Here is a 25609-nt window from a genome sequence, read left to right as displayed (position 1 = left end):
TTTGAATAAAAATAATAGAATGATTATTTTTAATCAAACAAACCAAAAGGCAAGTTCAGGTATTTTTGCTGTTGTCTAATAACTTTACTCCAGGTTACTTTTCATTTTAATGAAGACAATAAAAGCAAACATATTAGATGGTTTTAAAATGTTATTTAAGTAAACATCATGGAGATAACTTTTTATTTCATCAAAATAAATAACTGATTATCAAAAAAAAAAAAAAATCTTACTTATATAAGAAGCAAGTGTTTTTTCAATGTTATTTAATAATTATGGTTACATTTTTTTTTACAACATTTAAACAGATACAGTAGTTCTGGTATTAGAATAATTTTTTTTTTGCTTATTTTGAAATTGTAAAATGTTGTTTTTTTTATCAAACTAAAAGGCCGGTTCAGTTATTTTTTGTTTGTAATTAAAGACAAATAGGGATAGTTTGAATAAATTAAATCATTCGTGATTGTAATTTTGCATTTTAATTTACAAAGTAAATGAATAATCAAAGTGTATTGTTACACTTCAGTTAATAAAATATGTATCAAATGACAGTTTCAGTATTAGACATGTAATTGACTATAATAAAAAGGATTATTCAATTATTGTGTTATTTAATTCCAGAAAAACGTCTTTTTTTGTGTATTGTGTTCCTTAATAAAAATAAATAAAAGGCTGGTTCTGATAATTTTCCTAATTTATTAAAAAACATTTTTTTTAGTTCAGTTTACCGGTAATTTATTCATCGTTTTGATAAGGACAATAAAAAGATGGTTTGAAAAATTAATAGTCTGGTATTTTCTAATGTTTAGTGTATTTTAAAATGTTTCTTTTAGGAAAAATTCAACGTCATTTTAAGTTTTCATCCAATAAAACAAAATCTTTTTTTTTTTTTTTTGGATAAATAACGATTAATTTTTCTAATTATTAAAACATAATTCAGATTTAGGATTTTGTAAAAATGTAAAAAAAACTATTTTAATTCATGAAAATTCAATTGTAATTTGTATTCCATAAAAATCAAAGTTTGGTTCTGGTCTTTCTTTCTTAATTTAATGAAAGAAAGAAACTTTGTTATCATTTTTTTTAAATGAGGATGGTTCCATTTTTTTAACTTTAAAAAAGCTAATTCGGAACATTTGGAATTTTATGATATTTAAGTTTTTTTAATCTATATTTGAAAATGTTTTAATAAACCAAATGAAAGGCAAGTTCAGTGATTTTTTTTGGGGGTCATTTAATAAAGATCAATAACAATTGTTTAAATCGATAAAAATAGTTTAATTCAATTACATTTTATCAAAACTCACAAATATGTTTTATTTTGGTTTGCAAAGTCAATTAAATAAATGTATTGTTATTTAATAATAAAAAAAATCTAATGGCATTTCAAGTAATAATCAACTACTGTTTTTGTTTTTTTAATTCCACAGAAAATAAGACATGATTTTAAAGCAAAAAGTTAAATCATAATTAATTAATTGTATTTACTTAAAAACCCATATTAAACTATACTTAATAATACACAAAAATAATAATAGGTTAATTCAAATATTTTAGGTTTACAGGAATACAAGAATAATTAGTATATCTATGTTTTTTATTTAATATTTCTCCAAAAAAAAAAAATGTTGTGATCTCGCAGGTGCGATGGACGAGATCTACTGCGACGTTGACGCCCAAAACCAGCCGCCGCCTCCGCCCATCAGCAGGTACCACGCCCAACAATAATTCTCTTGTGGACAAGTGAAGTAGTCACTTTGTGTAAATGCTAAATAAAAAGAGAATACAACAAATCCTTTTCAAATCCTTGGTCGCTACATCTGTAACTGCAAGTTAAAACTCTATAAAAAGCCAAAGCCATTTATCAACAACACCCAGAAACGCTGACGGCTTCGCCGGGCCCGAGCTCATCTAAGATGGACTGATGCAAAGTGGAAAAGTGTTCTGTGGTCTGACGAGTCCACATTTCAAATTGTTTTTTGGAAACTGTGGACCAAACGGGAAAAGAAACATCCGGACTGTTCTAGGGTGAAAGTGTAAAAGTCAGCATGTGTGATGGTATGGGGGTGTATTAGTGCCCAAGGCATGGGTAACTTACACATCTGTGAAGGCACTATTAATGCTAAAAAGGTACATACAGCTTTCGGAGCAACATATGTTGCCATCCAAGCAACGTCATCATGGACGCCCCTGCTTATTTCAGCAAGACAATGCCAAGCCACGTGTTACAACAGCGTAGCTTTATAGTAAATCTACTATGTATGTATGTGTGTGTATGTATGTACGTATGTACGTGGTAATACTTTATATTGGGGAACATATTCACCATTTATTAGTTACTTATTAAAGTGAAGTGAAGTGAATTATATTTATATAGTGCTTTTTCTCTAGTGACTCAAAAGTTTTAGTTATATTGTAAAACTTACAAACATTGCTTGGATAATAATAATAATATTAATAATAGATTTTTTTGTTGTAAAAAGCACTTTACATTGAGCAAACAACCTCAAAGTGCTACAGTGTATTAGTGAAGTGAAGTGAAATATATTTATATAGCGCTTTTTCTCTAGTGACTCAAAGCGCTTTACATAGTGAAAGCCAATATCTAAGTTCCATTTAAAGCAGTGTGGGTGGCACTGAGAGCAGGTGGGTAAAGTGTCTTGCCTAAGGACACAACGGCAGTGACTAGGATGGCGGAAGCGGGGATCGAACCTGCAACCCTGAAGTTGCTGGCACGAGCGCTCTACCAACCGAGCTATATCGCCCTTAATTTAGAGTTATTTGGACACTAGGGAAACATGTATGGGTTAGGCGTACTAATGAGCAATAATTCTGAGGTTATTGAGGGAAGACTCTTAGTTAATGGCTTATTGGTTGTATCAACAACACCCAGAAATGCCGTCAGCTTTGCTGGGCCCGAGCTCATCTAAGATGGACTGATGCAAAGTGGAAAAGTGTTCTGTGCTCTGACGAGTCCACATTTCAAATTGTTTTTGGAAACTGTGGACCAAACAGGAAAAGAACCATCCGGACTGTTCTAGGGTGAAAGTGTAAAAGTCAGCATGTGTGATGGTATGGGGGTGCATTAGTGCCCAAGACATGGGTAACTTACACATCTGTGAAGGCACCATTAATGCTAAAAAGGTACATACAGCTTTCGGAACAACATATGTTGCCATCCAAGCAACGTCATCTTGGACGCCCCTGCTTATTTCAGCAAGACAATGCCAAGCCACGTGTTACAACAGCGTAGCTTTATAGTAAATCTACTATGTATGTATGTATGTATGTACGTGGTAATACTTTATATTGGGGAACATATTCACCATTTATTAGTTGCTTATTAAAGTGAAGTGAAGTGAATTATATTTATATAGCGCTTTTTCTCTAGTGACTCAAAGCGCTTTACATAGTGAAAGCCAATATCTAAGTTACATTTAAAGCAGTGTGGGTGGCACTGAGAGCATGTGGGTAAAGGGTCTTGCCTAAGGACACAAGGGCTGTGACTAGGATGGTGGAAGCGGGGATCGAACCTGCAACCCTGAAGTTGCTGGCACGACCGCTCTACCAACCGAGCTACATCGCCCTTAATTAAGAGTTATTTGGACACTAGGGAAACATGTATGGGTTAGGCGTACTAATGAGCAATAATTCTGAGGTTATTGAGGGAAGACTCTTAGTTAATGGCTTATTGGTTGTATCAACAACACCCAGAAATGCCGTCAGCTTTGCTGGGCCCGAGCTCATCTAAGATGGGCTGATGCAAAGTGGATAACAAGTCCATTCTATGTGTCATACTTGATCATTTTACGATAGTGCCATATTTTTGCTGAAAGGATTTAGTAGAGAACATCCACGATAAAGTTCGCAACTTTTGGTCGCTAATAAAAAAGCCTTGCCTGCACCGGAAGTAGCAGACGATGTGCGCGTGACGTCACGGGTTGTGGAGCTCCTCACATCTGAAACATTGTTTACAATCATGGCCACCAGCAGCGAGAGCGATTCGGACCAAAAAAAGCGATGATTCCCCCATTAATTTGAGCAAGGATGAAAGATTCGTGGATGAGGAAAGTGGGAGTGAAGGACTAGAAAGAAAAAAAAGACGAGGGCAGTGGGAGCGATTCAGATGTTATTAGACACATTTACTAGGATCATTCTGGAAAATCCCTTATCTGCTTATTGTGTTACTGGTGTTGTAGTGAGATTATACTGTCGTACTTGAAAGTCGGAGGGGTGAGGCCACGGGTGTTGTGACCGCCAGTGTCTCTGAGGGAAGCCACGGACGAGGCAAGAGAGTCGCAGCTGCCTCTTTGACATGTCTAGTTAAAGTTAATGTTAAAGTACCAATGATTGTCACACACACACACTAGGTGTGGTGAAATGTGTCCTCTGCATTTGACCCATCCCCTTGTTCACCTCCTGGGAGGTGAGGGGAGCAGTGGGCAGCAGCGGTGCCACGCCCGGGAATCATTTCTGGTGATTTAACCCCCAATTCCAACCCTTGATGCTGAGCGCCAAGCAGGGAAGTAATGGATCCCCATGTTATAGTCTTTGGTATGACTCAGCCGGGGTTTGAACTCACAACCTACCCATCTCAGGGCGGACACTCTAACCACTAGGCCACTGAGCAGGTCTATGGTAAGAGCCGACTTATTACCACCATTTTCTCACCAAACATGTGGTAGGGAACCACGTTCGCTTGACCGCTCTGTCCCATTGTAAAGCTTCACCGTCATCTTTAGGGAATGTAAACAAGGGAACACCAGCTGTGTTTGTGTGGCTAAAGGCAGCCGCAATACACCGCTTCCCACCTACGTCTTTCTTCTTTGACGCCTCCATTATTAATTGAACAAATTGCAAAATATTCAGCAACACAGATGTCCAGAATACTGTGTAATTATGCGATAAAGCAGACGACTTATAGCTGGGATCGGGGCTGGAACAAAATGTCTGCTACAATCCGTGACGTCACGCGTACGCGTCATCATACCGATGTTTTTAAAAGGATACTTCGTGGGAAATTTAAAATTGTAATTTTGTAAATTAAAGCGGCCGTATCGGCATGTGTTGCAATGTTAATATTTCATCATTGATATATAAACTATCAGACTGCGTGGTCGCTAGTAGTGGCTTTCAGTAGGCCTTTAAGTTCATACTATATCTACACTATATATACTACATTATATTTATACTATATCTACACTATATATACTACATTATATTTATACTATATCTACACTATACATACTACATTATACCTAGTTTATGTTTATACTATATCTACATTATACACCGCTTCCCACCTACGTCTTTCTTCTTTGACGTCTCCATTATTAATTGAACAAATTGCAATAGATTCAGCAACACAGATGTCCAGAATACTGTGTAATTATGCGATTAAAGCAGACTACTTATAGCTGGCATCGGGCTGGAAAATAAATGTTCGCTACAATCCTTTCAACAAAATACTTTGTGCGAAATTTTAAATTACAATTTAGTAAACTAAACCTGCCGTATTGGCATGTGTTGCAACGTTAATATTTCATCATTCATATATAAACTATAAGACTGCGTGGTCGCTAGTAGTGGCTTTCAGTAGGCCTTTAAGTTCATACTATATATACTACATTATATTTATACTATATCTACACTATATATACTACATTATATCTAGTTTATGTTTATACTATATCTACATTATACACCGCTTCCCACCTACGTCTTTCTTCTTTGACGTCTCCATTATTAATTGAACAAATTGCAAAAGATTCAGCAACACAGATGTCCAGAATACTGTGTAATTATGCGATTATAGCAGACTTTCTTATAGCTGGCATCGGGCTGGAAAAAAATGTTCGCTACAATCCTTTCAACAAAATACTTTGTGCAAAATTTAAAATTACAGTTTAGTAAACTAAATTGGCATGTGTTGCAACGTTAATATTTCATCATTGATATATAAACTATCAGACTGCGTGGTCGCTAGTACTGGCTTTCAGTAGGCCTTTAAGTTCATACTATATCTACACTATATATACTACATTATATTTATACTATATCTACACTATACATACTACATTATATCTAGTTTATGTTTATACTATATCTACATTATACACCGCTTCCCACCTACATCTTTCTTCTTTGACGTCTCCATTATTAATTGAACAAATTGCAAAAGATTCAGCAACACAGATGTCCAGAATACTGTGTAATTATGCGATTAAAGCAGACGACTTATAGCTGGGATCGGGGCTGGAAAAAAATGTTCGCTACAATCCTTTCAATAAAATACTTTGTGCGAAATTTAAAATTCCAATTTAGTAAACTAAACCGGCCGTATTGGCATGTGTTGCAATGTTAATATTTCATCATTGATATATAAACTATCAGACTGCGTGGTCACTAGTAGTGGCTTTCAGTAAACCTTTAATGCTGAAAGGTACATACAGCTTTAGGAGCAACATATGTTCCCATCCAAGCAACGTTATCATGGGCGCCCCTGCTTATTTCAGCAAGTTTCTCAGTGTGAAGATGAAATATCTTGTCTTTGCAGTCCATTCAATTGAATATAAGTTGACAAGGATTTGCAAATCATGGTATTCTCCTTTTATTCAGCATGTTATTCTTCAAAATGTTATTCTTCTGTCACTTCCCAGCATCCCCGGCTTAAAAGGCAAAGGCAAGGCGGACCAGTCCAACACAAAGAAGCTGAAAAAGTTTGAGAAGGAGGAGAAAGAGTTCAGGAAAAAGTTCAAAGTGTGTACCCGGACTGGAGAATACCCGCGAATGAAGCACTAAGTAATCTGATGTGTCCCGGCAGTACGAGGGAGAGATCCAGGTGCTGCACCAGGCCAGCATCACCACCACCTCCTCCTCCGCGCCGCTCAACAAAAAGTGGGGCGGCAAGGACCTGGCGGTGAGAGTCGGGGAGAAGGTGGACGTGGTGGCGGCGGCGAGGACCGGCGACGACAAAGTCATCTGCAGGAACCAGGAGGGGAAATGTGAGCTGGAAAGTTCTAGCAAGCTCACTCGGCTCTCCTACATGTTCTTTGTCTTCTCCCTCGCAGTCGGTTACGTCTCCAGCTGCCACATCTCCATGGAGTAAGTAAACATCGTGACTCACACACACGCACCTGGGAGGGAACGTCAACATTAACTTTGTCTCTGCAGTGATGGCGACATTTACGACGACGTCGGCGACGGTAAGTTCTTTTTTCTTGTATAGAACATCCATCTTAAACGTGTGTTACCTCCTCCTATGTTAGCATGCTAACATTTTATCTTAACATTTTGTTGGTTTAAACCTAAAAATCATGGTTTCTGATACTTGCCGCCATCTTCGAATTATGCTAACTCATCCTATGTTAGCGTGCTAGCATTTAATGCCACCATTATAGCTAATTTTGTAAGTTTAACCCTAAAAATAATGGATTCTGGTACTTGCCGCCATCTTAGAATTATGCTAACTCATCCTATGTTAGCGTGCTAGCATTTTATGCCACCATTATAGCTAATTTTGTATGTTTAACCCTAAAAATAGTGGATTCTGATACTTGCCGCCATCTTCGAATTATGCTAACTCATCCTATGTTAGCGTGCTAGCATTTAATGCCACCATTATAGCTAATTTTGTAAGTTTAACCCTAAAAATAATGGATTCTGGTACTTGCCGCCATCTTAGAATTATGCTAACTCATCCTATGTTAGCGTGCTAGCATTTTATGCCACAATTATAGCTAATTTTGTAAGTTTAACCCTAAAAATAATGGATTGTGGTACTTGCCGCCATCTTAGAATTATGCTAACTCATCCTATGTTAGGGTGCTAGCATTTAATGCCACCATTAGAGCTAATTTTGTAAGTTTAACCCTAAAAATAATGGATTCTGGTACTTGGCTCTATCTTAAAAGTGTGTTCACTTCTCTTATGTTAGCATGCTAACCTTATATGTTACCATTATAGCTCATTTTGATGGTTTAAACCTAAAAATCATTGTTTCTGATACTTGCCGCCATCTTGGAATTATGCTAACTCATCCTATGTTAGCGTGCTAGCATTTTATGCCATCATTATAGCTAATTTTGTATGTTTAACCCTAAAAATAATGGATTCTGGTACTTGCCGCCATTTTAGAATTATGCTAACTCATCCTATGTTAGCGTGCTAGCATTTTATGCCACCATTATAGCTAATTTTGTATGTTTAACCCTAAAAATAATGGATTCTGGTACTTGCCGCCATCTTAGAATTATGCTAACTCCTCCTATGTTAGTGTGCTAGCATTTTATGCCACCATTATAGCTCATTTTGTAAGTTTAACCCTAAAAATAATGAATTCTGGTGCTTGGCTCTATCTTAAAAGTGTGTTCACTTCTCTTATGTTAGCATGCTAACCTTATATTTTACCATTATAGCTCATTTGGTTGATTTAAACCTAAAAATCATTGTTTCTGGTACTTGCCGCCATCTTAGAATTATGCTAACTCATCCTATGTTAGCGTGCTAGCATTTTATGCCACCATTATAGCTAATTTTGTATGTTTAACCCTAAAAATAATGGATTCTGGTACTTGCCGCCATCTTAGAATTATGCTAACTCATCCTATGTTAGCGTGCTAGCATTTTATGCCACCATTATAGCTAATTTTGTATGTTTAACCCTAAAAATAATGGATTCTGGTACTTGCCGCCATCTTAGAATTATGCTAACTCATCCTATGTTAGCGTGCTAGCATTTTACGCCATCATTATAGCAAATTTTGTTTGTTTAACCCTAAAAATAATGGATTCTAGTACTTGGCTCTATCTTAAAAGTGTGTTCACTTCTCTTATGTTAGCATGCTAACCTTATATTCTACCATTATAGCTCATTTTGTTGGTTTAAACCTAAAAATCATTGTTTCTGATACTTGCCGCCATCTTAGAATTATGCTAATTCATCCTATGTTAGCGTGCTAGCATTTTATGCCATCATTATAGCTAATTCTGTATGTTTAACCCAAAAAATAATGGATTCGGGTACTTGCCACCATCTTAGAATTATGCTAACTCATCCTATGTTAGCGTGCTAGCATTTTATGCCACCAGTATACCTAATTTTGTAAGTTCAACCCTAAAAATAATGGATTCTGGTACTTGCCGCCATCTTAGAATTATGCTAACTCATCCTATGTTAGCGTGCTATCATTTTATGTCACCATTATAGCTAATTTTGTAAGTTTAACCATAAAAATAATGGATTCTGGTACTTGGCGCCATCTTAAAAGTGTGTTCACTTCTCTTATGTTTTAGCATGCTAACCTTATATTTTACCATTATAGCTCATTTTGTTGGTTTAAGCCTAAAAATCATTGTTTCTGATACTTGCCGCCATCTTAGAATTATGCTAACTCATCCTATATTAGCATGCTAGCATTTTATGCCACCATTATAGCTAATTTTGTATGTTTAAACCTAAAAATAATGGATTCTGGTACTTGCCGCCATCTTAGAATTATGCTAACTCATCCTATGTTAGCGTGCTAGCATTTTTTGCCATCATTATAGCTAATTTTGTATGTTTAACCCTAAAAATAATGGATTCTGGTACTTGCCGCAATTTTAGAATTATGCTAACTCATCCTGTGTTAGCGTGCTAGCATTTTATGCCACCATTATAGCTAATTTTGTATGTTTAACCCTAAAAATAATGGATTCTGGTACTTGCCGCCATCTTAGAATTATGCTAACTCATCCTATGTTAGCGTGCTAGCATTTTATGCCACCATTATAGCTAATTTTTTATGTTCAACCCTAAAAATAAGGGTTTCTGGTACTTGCCGCCATCTCAGAATTATGCTAACTCATCCTATGTTAGCGTGCTAGAATTTTATGCCATCATTATAGCTCATTTTGTATGTTTAACCCTAAAAATAATGGATTCTGATACTTGCCGCCATCTTAGAATTATGCTAACTGATCCTATGTTAGCGTGCTAGCATTTTATGCCATCATTATAGCTAATTTTGTATGTTTAACCCTAAAAATAATGGATTCTGGTACTTGCCGCCATCTTATAATTATGCTAACTCATCCTATGTTAGCGTGCTAGCATTTAATGCCATCATTATAGCTAATTTTGTATGTTTAACCTTAAAAATAATGGTATCTGGTACTTGCCGCCATCTTAGAATTATGCTAACTCATCCTATTTTAGCGTGGTAGCATTTTATGCCACCATTATAGCTAATTTTGTATGTTTAACCCTAAAAATAATGGATTCTGGTACTTGCCGCCATCTTAGAAGTATGCTAACTCATCCTATGTTAGCATGCTAGCATTGTATGCCACCATTATAGCTAATTTTGTAAGTTTAACCCTAAAAATAATGGATTCTGTTACTTGGCTCTATCTTAAAAGTGTGTTCACTTCTCTTATGTTAGCATGCTAACCTTATATTTTACCATTATAGCTCATTTTGGTGGTTTAAACCTAAAAATCATTGTTTCTGATACTTGCCGCCATCTTAGAATTATGCTAACTCATCCTATGTTAGCGTGCTAGCATTTTATGCCATCATTATAGCTAATTTTGTATGTTTAACCCTAAAAATAATGGATTCTGATACTTGCCGCCATCTTAGAATTATGCTAACTCATCCTATGTTAGCGTGCTAGCATTTTATGCCACCATTATAGCTAATTCTGTATGTTTAACCCTAAAAATAATGGATTCTGATACTTGCCGCCATCTTAGAATTATGCTAACTCATCCTATGTTAGCGTGCTAGCATTTTATGCCACCATTATAGCTAATTTTGTAAGTTCAACCCTAAAAATAATGAATTCTGGTACTTGGCTCTATCTTAAAAGTGTGTTCACTTCTCTTATGTTAGGTTGCTAACCTTATATTTTACCATTATAGCTCATTTTGTTGGTTTAAACCTAAAAATCATTGTTTCTGATACTTGCCGCCATCTTAGAATTAGGCTAACTCATCCTATGTTAGCGTGCTAGCATTTTATGCCACCATTATAGCTAATTTTGTAAGTTTAACCCTAAAAATAATGGATTCTGGTACTTGCCGCCATCTTAGAATTATACTAACTCATCCTATGTTAGCGTGCTAGCATTTTATGCCATCATTATAGCAAATTTTGTAAGTTTAACCCTAAAAATAATGGATTCTGGTACTTGGCTCTATCTTAAAAGTGTGTTCACTTCTCTTATGTTAGCATGCTAACCTTATATTTTACCATTATAGCTCATTTTGTTGGTTTAAACCTAAAAATCATTGTTTCTGATACTTGCCGCCATCTTAGAATTATGCTAACTCATTCTATGTTAGCGTGCTAGCATTTTATGCTATCGTTATAGCTAATTTTGTATGTTTAACCCTAAAAATAATGGATTTTGGTACTTGCCGCCATCTTAGAATTATGCTAACTCATCCTATGTTAGCGTGCTAGAATTTTATGCCATCATTATAGCTAATTCTGTATGTTTAACCCTAAAAATAATGTATTCTGATACTTGCCGCCATCGTAGAATTATGCTAACTCATCCTATGTTAGCGTGCTAGCATTTTAAACCACCATTATAGCTAATTTTATATGTTTAACCCTAAAAATAATGTATTCTGATACTTGCCGCCATCTTAGAATTATGCTAACTCATCCTATGTTAGCGTGCTAGCATTTTATACCACCATTATAGCTAATTTTGTATGTTTAACCCTAAAAATAATGGATTCTGGTACTTGCCGCCATCTTAGAATTATGCTAACTCATCCTATGTTAGCGTGCTAACGTTTTATGCCACCATTATAGCTAATTTTGTAAGTTTAACCCTAAAAATAATGGATTCTGGTACTTGCCGCCATCTTAGAATTATGCTAACTCATCCCATGTTAGTGTGCTAGCATTTTATGCCACCATTATAGCTAATTTTGTATGTTTAACCATAAAAATAATGGATTCTGATACTTGCCGCCATCTTAGAATTATGCTAACTCATCCCATGTTAGCGTGCTAGCATTTTATGCCACCATTATAGCTAATTTTGTATGTTTATCCCTAAAAATAATGGATTCTGATACTTGCCGCCATCTTAGAATTATGCTAACTCATCCTATGTTAGCGTGCTAGCATTTTATGCCACCATTATAGCTAATTTTATATGTTTATCCCTAAAAATAATGGATTCCGATACTTGCCGCCATCTTAGAATTATGCTAACTCATCCTATGTTAGCGTGCTAGTATTTTATGCCACCATTATAGCTAATTTTATATGTTTAACCCTAAAAATAATGGATTCTGGTACTTGCCGCCATCTTAGAATTATGCTAACTCATCTTATGTTAGCGTGCTAGCATTTTATGCCACCATTATAGCTAATTTTGTATGTTTAACCCTAAAAATAGTGGATTCTGATACTTGCCGCCATCTTCGAATTATGCTAACTCATCCTATGTTAGCGTGCTAGCATTTAATGCCACCATTATAGCTAATTTTGTAAGTTTAACCCTAAAAATAATGGATTCTGGTACTTGCCGCCATCTTAGAATTATGCTAACTCATCCTATGTTAGCGTGCTAGCATTTTATGCCACAATTATAGCTAATTTTGTAAGTTTTAACCCTAAAAATAATGGATTGTGGGTACTTGCCGCCATCTTAGAATTATGCTAACTCATCCTATGTTAGGGTGCTAGCATTTAATGCCACCATTAGAGCTAATTTTGTAAGTTTAACCCTAAAAATAATGGATTCTGGTACTTGGCTCTATCTTAAAAGTGTGTTCACTTCTCTTATGTTAGCATGCTAACCTTATATGTTACCATTATAGCTCATTTTGATGGTTTAAACCTAAAAATCATTGTTTCTGATACTTGCCGCCATCTTGGAATTATGCTAACTCATCCTATGTTAGCGTGCTAGCATTTTATGCCATCATTATAGCTAATTTTGTATGTTTAACCCTAAAAATAATGGATTTCTGGTACTTGCCGCCATTTTAGAATTATGCTAACTCATCCTATGTTTAGCGTGCTAGCATTTTATGCCACCATTATAGCTAATTTTGTATGTTTAACCCTAAAAATAATGGATTCTGGTACTTGCCGCCATCTTAGAATTATGCTAACTCCTCCTATGTTAGTGTGCTAGCATTTTATGCCACCATTATAGCTCATTTTGTAAGTTTAACCCTAAAAATAATGAATTCTGGTGCTTGGCTCTATCTTAAAAGTGTGTTCACTTCTCTTATGTTAGCATGCTAACCTTATATTTTACCATTATAGCTCATTTGGTTGATTTAAACCTAAAAATCATTGTTTCTGGTACTTGCGCCATCTTAGAATTATGCTAACTCATCCTATGTTAGCGTGCTAGCATTTTATGCCACCATTATAGCTAATTTTGTATGTTTAACCCTAAAAATAATGGATTCTGGTACTTGCCGCCATCTTAGAATTATGCTAACTCATCCTATGTTAGCGTGCTAGCATTTTATGCCACCATTATAGCTAATTTTGTATGTTTAACCCTAAAAATAATGGATTCTGGTACTTGCCGCCATCTTAGAATTATGCTAACTCATCCTATGTTAGCGTGCTAGCATTTTACGCCATCATTATAGCAAATTTTGTTTGTTTAACCCTAAAAATATGGATTCTAGTACTTGGCTCTATCTTAAAAGTGTGTTCACTTCTCTTATGTTAGCATGCTAACCTTATATTCTACCATTATAGCTCATTTTGTTGGTTTAAACCTAAAAATCATTGTTTCTGATACTTGCCGCCATCTTAGAATTATGCTAATTCATCCTATGTTAGCGTGCTAGCATTTTATGCCATCATTATAGCTAATTCTGTATGTTTAACCCTAAAAATAATGGATTCTCGTACTTGCCGCCATCTCAGAATTATGCTAACTCATCCTATGTTAGCGTGCTAGCGTTTTATGCCACAATTATTGCAAATTTTGTAAGTTTAACCCAAAAAATAATGGATTCGGGTACTTGCCACCATCTTAGAATTATGCTAACTCATCCTATGTTAGCGTGCTAGCATTTTATGCCACCAGTATACCTAATTTTGTAAGTTCAACCCTAAAAATAATGGATTCTGGTACTTGCCGCCATCTTAGAATTATGCTAACTCATCCTATGTTAGCGTGCTATCATTTTATGTCACCATTATAGCTAATTTTGTAAGTTTAACCATAAAAATAATGGATTCTGGTACTTGGCGCCATCTTAAAAGTGTGTTCACTTCTCTTATGTTTTAGCATGCTAACCTTATATTTTACCATTATAGCTCATTTTGTTGGTTTAAGCCTAAAAATCATTGTTTCTGATACTTGCCGCCATCTTAGAATTATGCTAACTCATCCTATATTAGCATGCTAGCATTTTATGCCACCATTATAGCTAATTTTGTATGTTTAAACCTAAAAATAATGGATTCTGGTACTTGCCGCCATCTTAGAATTATGCTAACTCATCCTATGTTAGCGTGCTAGCATTTTTTGCCATCATTATAGCTAATTTTGTATGTTTAACCCTAAAAATAATGGATTCTGGTACTTGCCGCAATTTTAGAATTATGCTAACTCATCCTATGTTAGCGTGCTAGCATTTTATGCCACCATTATAGCTAATTTTGTATGTTTAACCCTAAAAATAATGGATTCTGGTACTTGCCGCCATCTTAGAATTATGCTAACTCATCCTATGTTAGCGTGCTAGCATTTTATGCCACCATTATAGCTAATTTTTTTATGTTCAACCCTAAAAATAAGGGTTTCTGGTACTTGCCGCCATCTCAGAATTATGCTAACTCATCCTATGTTAGCGTGCTAGAATTTTATGCCATCATTATAGCTCATTTTGTATGTTTAACCCTAAAAATAATGGATTCTGATACTTGCCGCCATCTTAGAATTATGCTAACTCATCCTATGTTAGCGTGCTAGCATTTTATGCCATCATTATAGCTAATTTTGTATGTTTAACCCTAAAAATAATGGATTCTGGTACTTGCCGCCATCTTATAATTATGCTAACTCATCCTATGTTAGCGTGCTAGCATTTAATGCCATCATTATAGCTAATTTTGTATGTTTAACCTTAAAAATAATGGTATCTGGTACTTGCCGCCATCTTAGAATTATGCTAACTCATCCTATTTTAGCGTGGTAGCATTTTATGCCACCATTATAGCTAATTTTGTATGTTTAACCCTAAAAATAATGGATTCTGGTACTTGCCGCCATCTTAGAAGTATGCTAACTCATCCTATGTTAGCATGCTAGCATTGTATGCCACCATTATAGCTAATTTTGTAAGTTTAACCCTAAAAATAATGGATTCTGTTACTTGGCTCTATCTTAAAAGTGTGTTCACTTCTCTTATGTTAGCATGCTAACCTTATATTTTACCATTATAGCTCATTTTGGTGGTTTAAACCTAAAAATCATTGTTTCTGATACTTGCCGCCATCTTAGAATTATGCTAACTCATCCTATGTTAGCGTGCTAGCATTTTATGCCATCATTATAGCTAATTTTGTATGTTTAACCCTAAAAATAATGGATTCTGATACTTGCCGCCATCTTAGAATTATGCTAACTCATCCTATGTTAGCGTGCTAGCATTTTATGCCACCATTATAGCTAATTTTGTATGTTTAACCCTAAAAATAATGGATTCTGATACTTGCCGCCATCTTAGAATTATGCTAACTCATCCTATGTTAGCGTGCTAGCATTTTATGCCACCATTATAGCTAATTTTGTAAGTTCAACCCTAAAAATAATGAATTCTGGTACTTGGCTCTATCTTAAAAGTGTGTTCACTTCTCTTATGTTAGGTTGCTAACCTTATATTTTACCATTATAGCTCATTTTGTTGGTTTAAACCTAAAAATCATTGTTTCTGATACTTGCCGCCATCTTAGAATTAGGCTAACTCATCCTATGTTAGCGTGCTAGCATTTTATGCCACCATTATAGCTAATTTTGTAAGTTTAACCCTAAAAATAATGGATTCTGGTACTTGCCGCCATCTTAGAATTATACTAACTCATCCTATGTTAGCGTGCTAGAATTTTATGCCATCATTATAGCAAATTTTGTAAGTTTAACCCTAAAAATAATGGATTCTGGTACTTGGCTCTATCTTAAAAGTGTGTTCACTTCTCTTATGTTAGCATGCTAACCTTATATTTTACCATTATAGCTCATTTTGTTGGTTTAAACCTAAAAATCATTGTTTCTGATACTTGCCGCCATCTTAGAATTATGCTAACTCATTCTATGTTAGCGTGCTAGCATTTTATGCTATCGTTATAGCTAATTTTGTATGTTTAACCCTAAAAATAATGGATTTTGGTACTTGCCGCCATCTTAGAATTATGCTAACTCATCCTATGTTAGCGTGCTAGAATTTTATGCCATCATTATAGCTAATTCTGTATGTTTAACCCTAAAAATAATGTATTCTGATACTTGCCGCCATCGTAGAATTATGCTAACTCATCCTATGTTAGCGTGCTAGCATTTTAAACCACCATTATAGCTAATTTTATATGTTTAACCCTAAAAATAATGTATTCTGATACTTGCCGCCATCTTAGAATTATGCTAACTCATCCTATGTTAGCGTGCTAGCATTTTATACCACCATTATAGCTAATTTTGTATGTTTAACCCTAAAAATAATGGATTCTGGTACTTGCCGCCATCTTAGAACTATGCTAACTCATCCTATGTTAGCGTGCTAACGTTTTATGCCACCATTATAGCTAATTTTGTAAGTTTAACCCTAAAAATAATGGATTCTGGTACTTGCCGCCATCTTAGAATTATGCTAACTCATCCCATGTTAGTGTGCTAGCATTTTATGCCACCATTATAGCTAATTTTGTATGTTTAACCATAAAAATAATGGATTCTGATACTTGCCGCCATCTTAGAATTATGCTAACTCATCCCATGTTAGCGTGCTAGCATTTTATGCCACCATTATAGCTAATTTTGTATGTTTATCCCTAAAAATAATGGATTCTGATACTTGCCGCCATCTTAGAATTATGCTAACTCATCCTATGTTAGCGTGCTAGCATTTTATGCCACCATTATAGCAAATTTTATATGTTTAACCCTAAAAATAATGGATTCTGGTACTTGCCGCCATCTTAGAATTATGCTAACTCATCTTATGTTAGCGTGCTAGCATTTTATGCCATCATTGTAGCAAATTTTGTTTGTTTAACCCTAAAAATAATGGATTCTAGTACTTGGCTCTATTTTAAAAGTGTGTTCACTTCTCTTATGTTAGCATGCTAACCTTATATTCTACCATTATAGCTCATTTTGTTGGTTTAAACCTAAAAATCATTTTTTCTGATACTTGCCGCCATCTTGGAATTATGCTAACTCATCCTATGTTAGCGTGCTAGCATTTTATGCCACCATTATAGCTAATTTTGTATGTTTAAACCTACAAATCATGGTTTTTGATACTTGCCGCCATATTAGAGCCATGCTAACTCATGCTATGTTAGCATGCAAACATTTTAGGTAAATGTGTATGTTTAAATATAAAAAACTCAGATTTGGGTACCTGGCACCATCTTAAAAGTAGGTTCACTTGTTTTATGTTAGCATGCTAATGTTTTATGTTACCCTTTTAGCTCATTTTGTTAGTTTGAACATAAAAATCCTGGATTCTGGTACTTAGCACCTTCGTGAAAGTATGTTCACTCCTCTTATGTTTCATTGCTATCATTAGCATGTTAGCTAATTTTATGTGTTTAAACCTAAAAATGATGGATTCTGGTACTTGGCACCATCCTAAAAGTGTGTTCACTTCTCTTGTGTTAGCATGCTAACGTTTTATGCTAGCAAGTTAGCTAATTTTGTATGTTCTTTCTTCTTATATGAAAACATCCAAACCTAAACACTCACAATATCATTTTTCACCCCACAGATTGCATCTACGACAACGAATGAGTGAATGCATCCCTGGTGTATATGTGTGTGTGTGTATGTATATATATATATATTTATAAATATATATATATATATATATATATATATATATAAATATATATATGTGTGTGTGTATGTATGTATGTATGTATATATATATATATACATAATGTATATATATATATAGATGTGTATATATATATATATATATATATATATATATATATATATATATATATACATACATACATGCATATACTATATATAGGTGTTTTATATAGTATATGTATATAAACTTCTTTTTTATTGTATTAAATTTAATTGTGTTTGGAGCAGCTTCACTTTGCAAGTTTAAACTATTTTACAGATTATCCTTTATGTTGCTCATTTATCCTTATGAACATTACACGGCCGTCAAACTCCTTTTCGTTGTTATTACAAAAAAATTCTTGTGTATTTGCACTCTAAAATAAATCTGCAGATAACACAAATTTATAGTATATTTTTATAAAAGGAAAAAATAATGCCGCAGTTTGTTTTGTTTTTTTACAGAAAAATAATGGCAGCTCAGTTGCCAGAATTTTACTTTAACATATATATTTTTTTAATTATTGTTCTCAGCATATTACTGTGAATAGAAAAAACAGTACAACTTTATTTTCAATAGGAACATTTATTTTTATTTTTATTTTTTGTACGGTTTTTACGTTGTATTAAAGCAAGTGGAATAACGGTACCATCTTTTTTTTTTTATAGGGAAAAAATGGCAGGTCAGTTCAGTTGCCAGAAATTTACTGTAAAGGTTTTTCTTTACAGTATATGAATTACTTTGAATTCATAAACTACTTTTAAAGAGTACAATTCTGGTAACTGAGCTGACATATTCTCTTTTTTTTAGCATAAAATCCCAACTGTGTTTTTTTTAAGTCAGTTCAATAAGATAAAATGGCAATTTACCACACAAAAAAAAAAAACTGTGGTAGGTTTTTTACATTTACGGTACCACGCTGTACAAAACAAACATATATTTTGCATAAAAAGTTTCCAGAATATTACAGTAAACTGATGCAGTTTTTACTGTGTACAATTTGATGGATAACTTGCATAAGCCCAGTCGATATTTAACTATTTATTTTATCTTAGCAAAAAAAAAAAAAAAGGTTCGGAATGTATGATAATTTATTATTTGTTTCACAGTTACAGATGCATCTTTGTTGATTGTCAACATAAATCATGTACAGTGATATACATCCATGTGATGTAAATATATTATACAAAGGTTTATTTTGGTAGTTTAATTAATATGACCCTGAGACCAAATACCTTTCTTCATGAATAAGAATGAATATTATACATTCATAAACAGATGTTTTATATATGAATGTGTAATAATGTTTTAATAAAATTGCCTTATCAAACAATTTTAATGTAGTGGTGGAAGGGAAGTTATTGTTGTGTAGTTGCACTAGCGAGGTAGAGACTGCTGGGAGCGCTGCGTGCCCCCCCACAAAGTAGACGAAAAAGAAGAGGAACCCCGGAAGTGGACGTCATTGAAGTCAGCATGTCTCCGCCAGTGTTTGTGTCGCCGCTCATTAAGGTCAGCAAACTTTCTTTTTTATTTCTATCATTTGGCTGAATATATTGTGAATATTGTTCATTTTGTGGCTCATGATGATGATGTTGTGGGAGACACGTCCGCGCTAGTAATGACATTGAGGTGTGTGCAAGTGTCACTCTGACAAAAAAATACCGCATTTAATTATATAATCATATATTATAACTTTATTTGTTCATCCATCCATCCATTTCCTACCGCTTATTCCCTTTCGGGGTCGCGGGGGGCGCTGGCGCCTATCTCAGCTACAATCGGGCGGAAGGCAGCGTACACCCTGGACAAGTCGCCACCTCATCGCAGGGCCAACACAGATGGACAAACATTCATAAACATATATTTTAACTTTACTTACTCATATTGCACTAAATATATTTATTATAAACACATATAACTACTTGGAAATATTGTACATCTTGCACTTTATTCATTATAAACACATTTAAACTTGGAAATATTGTACATTTTGCACTTCATTTATGTATTTATTAATCATAAACCTATTCAAACTTGACTTTGAAATATTATACATATTGCACTTTATTTATTTTAAACACAACTTTACTTGGAAATATTGTTCATCTTGCACTTTATTTATTTATTATAAACACATATAAATTTACTTAAAAATATTGTACATGTTGCACTTTATTTTTTTATTTATTAATTTTAAGCATATTTAAACTTTACATAGAAATATTGTACATCTTGCACTTTATTCATTTATGTATTAATTAAAAAAAAAACATTTAAACTTTACTTGAAAATATTGTACATCTTCAATCCAATCCACTTTATTTATATAACACATTTAAACAACAATAACGTTTCCAAAGTGCTGCACAGCCATGTTAAAAACAATTGTAAAAAAATAAATAAATAAAATAAAATTAAAAAAGTATATATATATATATATTATGCTCCACCAATGACTGAATAAAAACAATAAATACATTATTTTAATAAATAATAAATCTTACACTTTATTATTTTTTTTAATTTGTTGATTGTAAACACACATATAAACATTACTTAGAAATATTGTACATCTTGCACTGTATTTATTTATGTATTAATTTTAAACACATATTTAAACTTTATTTGGAAATATTGTCCATCTTGCGCTTTATTTATTTATGTATTAATTAAAAACACATTTAAACTTTACTTGGAATTATTGTACATCTTGCACTTTATTATTATTATTTTTTATTTATTGATTATAAACACATATTTAAACTATACCTGGAAATATTGTACATCTGGCACTTTATTAATTATAAACACATATTTAAACTTAGAAATATTGTACATCTTGCACTTTATTTATTGATTTATTATTAACACATTTAACTTTACTTAGAAATATTGTGCATCTTGCACTATTTATTGTAAACACATAACTAATAAATATTGTACATCTTGCACTTTATTTATTTATTTTTTTATAACACATTTAAACTTTACTTAGAAATATTGTATATTTTGCACTTTACTTATTTAATTATAAACGCATATTTAAACTTTACTTGGAAATATTCTACATCTTGCACTTTATTTATTTATTTATTATAAACACATATTTAAACTTTTCCTTAGAAATATTGTACATCTTGCACTTTACTGGTAATTGCTGGTTACTTTTAAGTGTCAAAAAGGGAAAGTATGGACTTTGCTCTATGTTGTGTACTGCAGCATGACGTTATTCTGTTATTTGTGGCAACAAAATGACTTATTTTGTATTTCTTCCAGACGACCCGTTGGTCCGCACTGTTTCTTGGTATCTTTTATGGCAAGCAGAGGTTTGGTAAGTGACAACAACTATTTAAAAGGTACTTTTGCCTATCACTCACAATCAACAAAAACACACGTGTTTTTCTTGTTTTTATGCATTCTCACTCACAAATAAACACTAGCAAAAGTCAGCTAACAACGGAGCCAACAGGAGTCGCACTATTCCGCCTATAAAGCACTCTAAAAACATTCAAATAACTCCATCAAGGTTTTATATACATGCTGTAAATATATATGTAACATTCATAATAACATGCACTATTTACAAGTATATCAATCAATCAATCAATCAATGTTTACTTATATAGCCCTAAATCACTAGTGTCTCAAAGGGCTGCACAAACCACCACGACATCCTCGGTAGGCCCACATAAGGGCAAGGAAAACTCACACCCAGTGGGACGTCGGTGACAATGATGACTATGAGAACCTTAGAGAGGAGGAAAGCAATGGATGTCGAGCGGGTCTAACATGATACTGTGAAAGTTCAATCCACAATGGATACAACACAGTCGCGAGAGTCCAGTCCAAAGAGGATCCAAGACACAGCAGCGAGAGTCCCGTTCACAGCGGAGCCAGCAGGAAACCATCCCAAGCGTAGGCGGACCAGCAGCGCAGAGATGTCCCCAGCCGATACACAGGCGAGCAGTACATGGCCACCGGATCGGACCGGACCCCCTCCACACGGGAGAGTGGGACATAGAAGAAAAAGAAAAGAAACGGCAGATCAACTGGTCTAAAAAATATATGTAATGTAGTATATACATGATGTAGTAACATTCATAATAACATGCAATATATACAGGATGTATATATGTCATGTAGTAACATTCATAATAACATGTAATATATACATTATGTAAGTATATATGTCATGTAGTAACATTAATAATAACATGTAATATATACATGATGTGAGTATATATGTAATATCTAGTAACATTCATAATAACATGTAATATATACATGCTGTAAGTATATATGTCATGTAGTAACATTCATAATAACATGTAATATATACATGATGTAATATATATGTAGTATGTAGTAACATTCATAACATGTAATATATACATGATGTAAGTATATGTCCTGTAGTAACATTCATAATAACATGTAATATATACATGCTGTAAGTATATATGTCATGTAGTAACATTCATAATAACATGTAATATATACATGATGTAAGTATATATGTAGTATGTAGTAACATTCATAACATGTAATATATACATTATGTAAGTATATATGTCATGTAGTAACATTCATAATAACATGTAATATATACATGCTGTAAGTATATATGTCATGTAGTAACATTAATAATAACATGTAATATGTACGTGATGTGAGTATATATGTAATATCTAGTAACATTCATAATATGTAATATATACATGATGTAAGAATAGATGTCATGTAGTAACATTCATAATATGTAATATATACATGATGTAAGTATATACGTAGTATCTAGTAACATTCATAATAACATGTATTATATACTTGATGTAAGTATATATGTAGTATCTAGTGATATTCATAATAACATGTAATATATACATGATGTAAGTATATATGTCATGTAGTAACATTCACAATAACATGCAATATTTACGTATTTTGAGCACTTTAAGAATACGGCAACATATTAATTTCACTGACCTATCACACTTTTCCTTTCAACAACAACAACAACACTAGTAACTCATGAGAGACAACAAAGACTACTTTATTTTCTTATCCTGGAAGATCTAAAAGTTTTAAGAAACTAAACAGATGCAGCTTTAGTGAAGCACTAAGCATCATGTAGCAGTATTGCTAAGTGCTAAACAAGAAATACAAACTACCAACATAACAACACAATCGCTTACTGTATAAAAAGTCTGCTCTCACTGGGAGAAAGACTGATGGGATGTTTGTATCTTCCCGTTTAGATGAAGAGTTAACCAGAATCTTCACGCAGGTTAAAAAAGAAAAAAAAAAGTGTCTCAAATGACAGTTTTTATTTTTTAAGTTATGTACATATAGTTTGAGCAGAAATATGTCATATAGGAGTTAATTTTACACAATAAAACATTAACACAATGCTGCGTCACATGAATCATTTGTGAAGTAACACCTTTTGTGACATGAAAAAAAACACAATTAAAAAAAACCTGGTGTTTACTTTTTGATATCCAAATAAAAGAGAAAGCAGTTTGGCTAATGAAGATGAAGTCTAATAAACAATCTTTGTTCTTCTCCAACAACGCCTCCTTGTGGTTCAGTACAACAGTTTGGCCAACAAAAAAAAACCCCAAAGTGATCCCTCTCACATCAAATACACAATCTTCACAGCCTGCATTCAATTGGATGCGATGACAAAACATTTGAGCTGCAATTGATGTTATTTGAACACTGATACAGTTTGCGGTTAAATAAAGGAGGAGTGAACTAAGTAAAGACTTGATAAACAAGTTGTGACAACGTTCACAACTGCAAAACATCTAATAGTTGTCTGTGTACTTTTAGTGTGGGGACAATATTGTCCACACCTGTCTTCATCTAAATCAGCTTTTTGAAACCAAGAGCAACTTCTTGGGTACTGATTAATGCGAAGGGCTACCAGTTTGATACACACTTAAATAAAGTGCCAGAAATAGCCAATTTGCTCAATTTACCTTTGACACTATGTTATTATTAATAATTAATGATATTTATCTTTGTGGAAATACTGATCATCTTCTCACAATAAATATATATTTTTGATGACATGTTTTAAATAGGTTAAAACCCAATCCGCAATTTGTTAGAATATATAACAAATTGGACCAAGCTATATTTCTAACAAAGACAAATCATTATTTCCTCTAGATTTTCCAGAGCAAAAATTTTAAAAGAAATTCTAAATACTTTGAAATAAGATTTTAATTTGATTCTACAGATTTTCTAGATTTGCCAGAATATATATTTTTTAAATTTTAAACATAATAAGTTTGAAGAAATATTTCACAAATATTCTTCGTCAAAAAAACAGAAGCTAAAATGAAGAATTAAATTAAAATGTATGTATTATGCTTTACATTGATTTTTTGAACATTGATTTAAATTGTCAGGAAAGAAGAGGAAGGAATTTAAAAAGTAAAAAGGTATTTATGTTTAAAAATCCTAAAATAGTTTGTATTTTTTCTCTAAAATTGTCTTTCTGAAAGTTAGAAGAAGCAAAGCAAAACAATAAATGAAGTGAAGACCAAGTCTTTAAATATATTTTCTTGGAATTTCAAATTCTATTTGAGTTTTGTCTCTCTTAGAATTAAAAATGTCGAGCAAAACCAGACCAGCTTGCTAGTAAATAAATAAAATTTAAAAAATAGAGGCGGCTCACTGGTAAGTGCTGCTATTTGAGCTATTTTTAGAACAGGCCAGCGGGCGACTCATCTGGTCCTTACGGGCGACCTGGTGCCCGTGGGCGCTGTGTTGGGGACCCCTGATCTAAAGACAGCAGTGTCTCTTAAACACACAAAATGAGGTTAAACCAAGCTTCTCAGCAGCCAAGTCCGTGTAGTTAGTCCGCCATAATTATCAAGCCAAACACCGCTAGTGCACATGCGCCTGACTTCCTGCTGTTGAAAATGCCTTAATAAATGACGGTTTCGCGGTAATGAAAAAATGAAAGGGTATTTCTAACTATCGCAAATTATCATTATAGCGTTGACTGTTACATCCTTTTTCCACCAACAAGTAGAAAGTCAAGGGCGGTCAAGGCATGTTGTTTGTTGTCCATGTTGCACCATTTGTTAGGCGTTACGGCCAAGGACGAGGGCTCGAATTTCAATCAAATTTGAGCCCAGTGTTTACTTCTATTGTTGTTGTTGTTCAGAGTACCTGAAGCCGTATGCGGAGGAGGAGCGGCGGGTGGAGGAAGCGGAAAAGAAAGTGTGCGAGGAGCAGGAGCGCATCAACAAGCAGCTGTCTGAAGGTAACGCCTTCCATAAGTGTCCCGTAACTTTCATATTTCATCTTTGTTTTCTCCTCTTTCGCAGCTAATTCCGAGAGCATCCTGATCTGAGCTCTGCAGCACGTTGAATAAAAGAAGACTATTTTCCATGCGAGTCTTTTTGTGACGTCTACAAGATACCTTTTTATTTAATTTTGGGAAATAACGATAGATCCATTAAAAAAATATATACATATATATGTTAGGGCTGGGCAACGATTAAAAATGTTAATCGAAGTTAATCGC

General features: G+C 33.8%; 1 protein-coding gene across 1 annotated transcript in view; it reads left to right on the top strand.

Annotated features, from left to right (window-relative positions):
• LOC133557350 (FYN-binding protein 1-like) overlaps positions 1-25471 on the top strand; it is a 47026-nt gene extending 21555 nt beyond the window's left edge. Inside the window, 9 exon segments of the mRNA XM_061907749.1 lie at positions 1643-1709; positions 6660-6759; positions 6824-7004; positions 7071-7104; positions 7174-7205; positions 17974-19572; positions 21340-21394; positions 25247-25345; positions 25410-25471. Of these exon segments, the coding sequence (XP_061763733.1) occupies positions 1643-1709; positions 6660-6759; positions 6824-7004; positions 7071-7104; positions 7174-7205; positions 17974-17996 (437 nt within the window). The 3' untranslated portion in view covers positions 17997-19572; positions 21340-21394; positions 25247-25345; positions 25410-25471.
• The last annotated feature ends 138 nt before the right edge of the window (positions 25472-25609 follow it).

This window comes from Nerophis ophidion, linkage group LG08 (assembly GCF_033978795.1).
Source record: "Nerophis ophidion isolate RoL-2023_Sa linkage group LG08, RoL_Noph_v1.0, whole genome shotgun sequence".
Taxonomy (NCBI): domain Eukaryota; kingdom Metazoa; phylum Chordata; class Actinopteri; order Syngnathiformes; family Syngnathidae; genus Nerophis; species Nerophis ophidion.
Note: the sequence above shows the minus strand (reverse complement) of the source record. Positions and strands in the feature narration are given on the sequence as shown.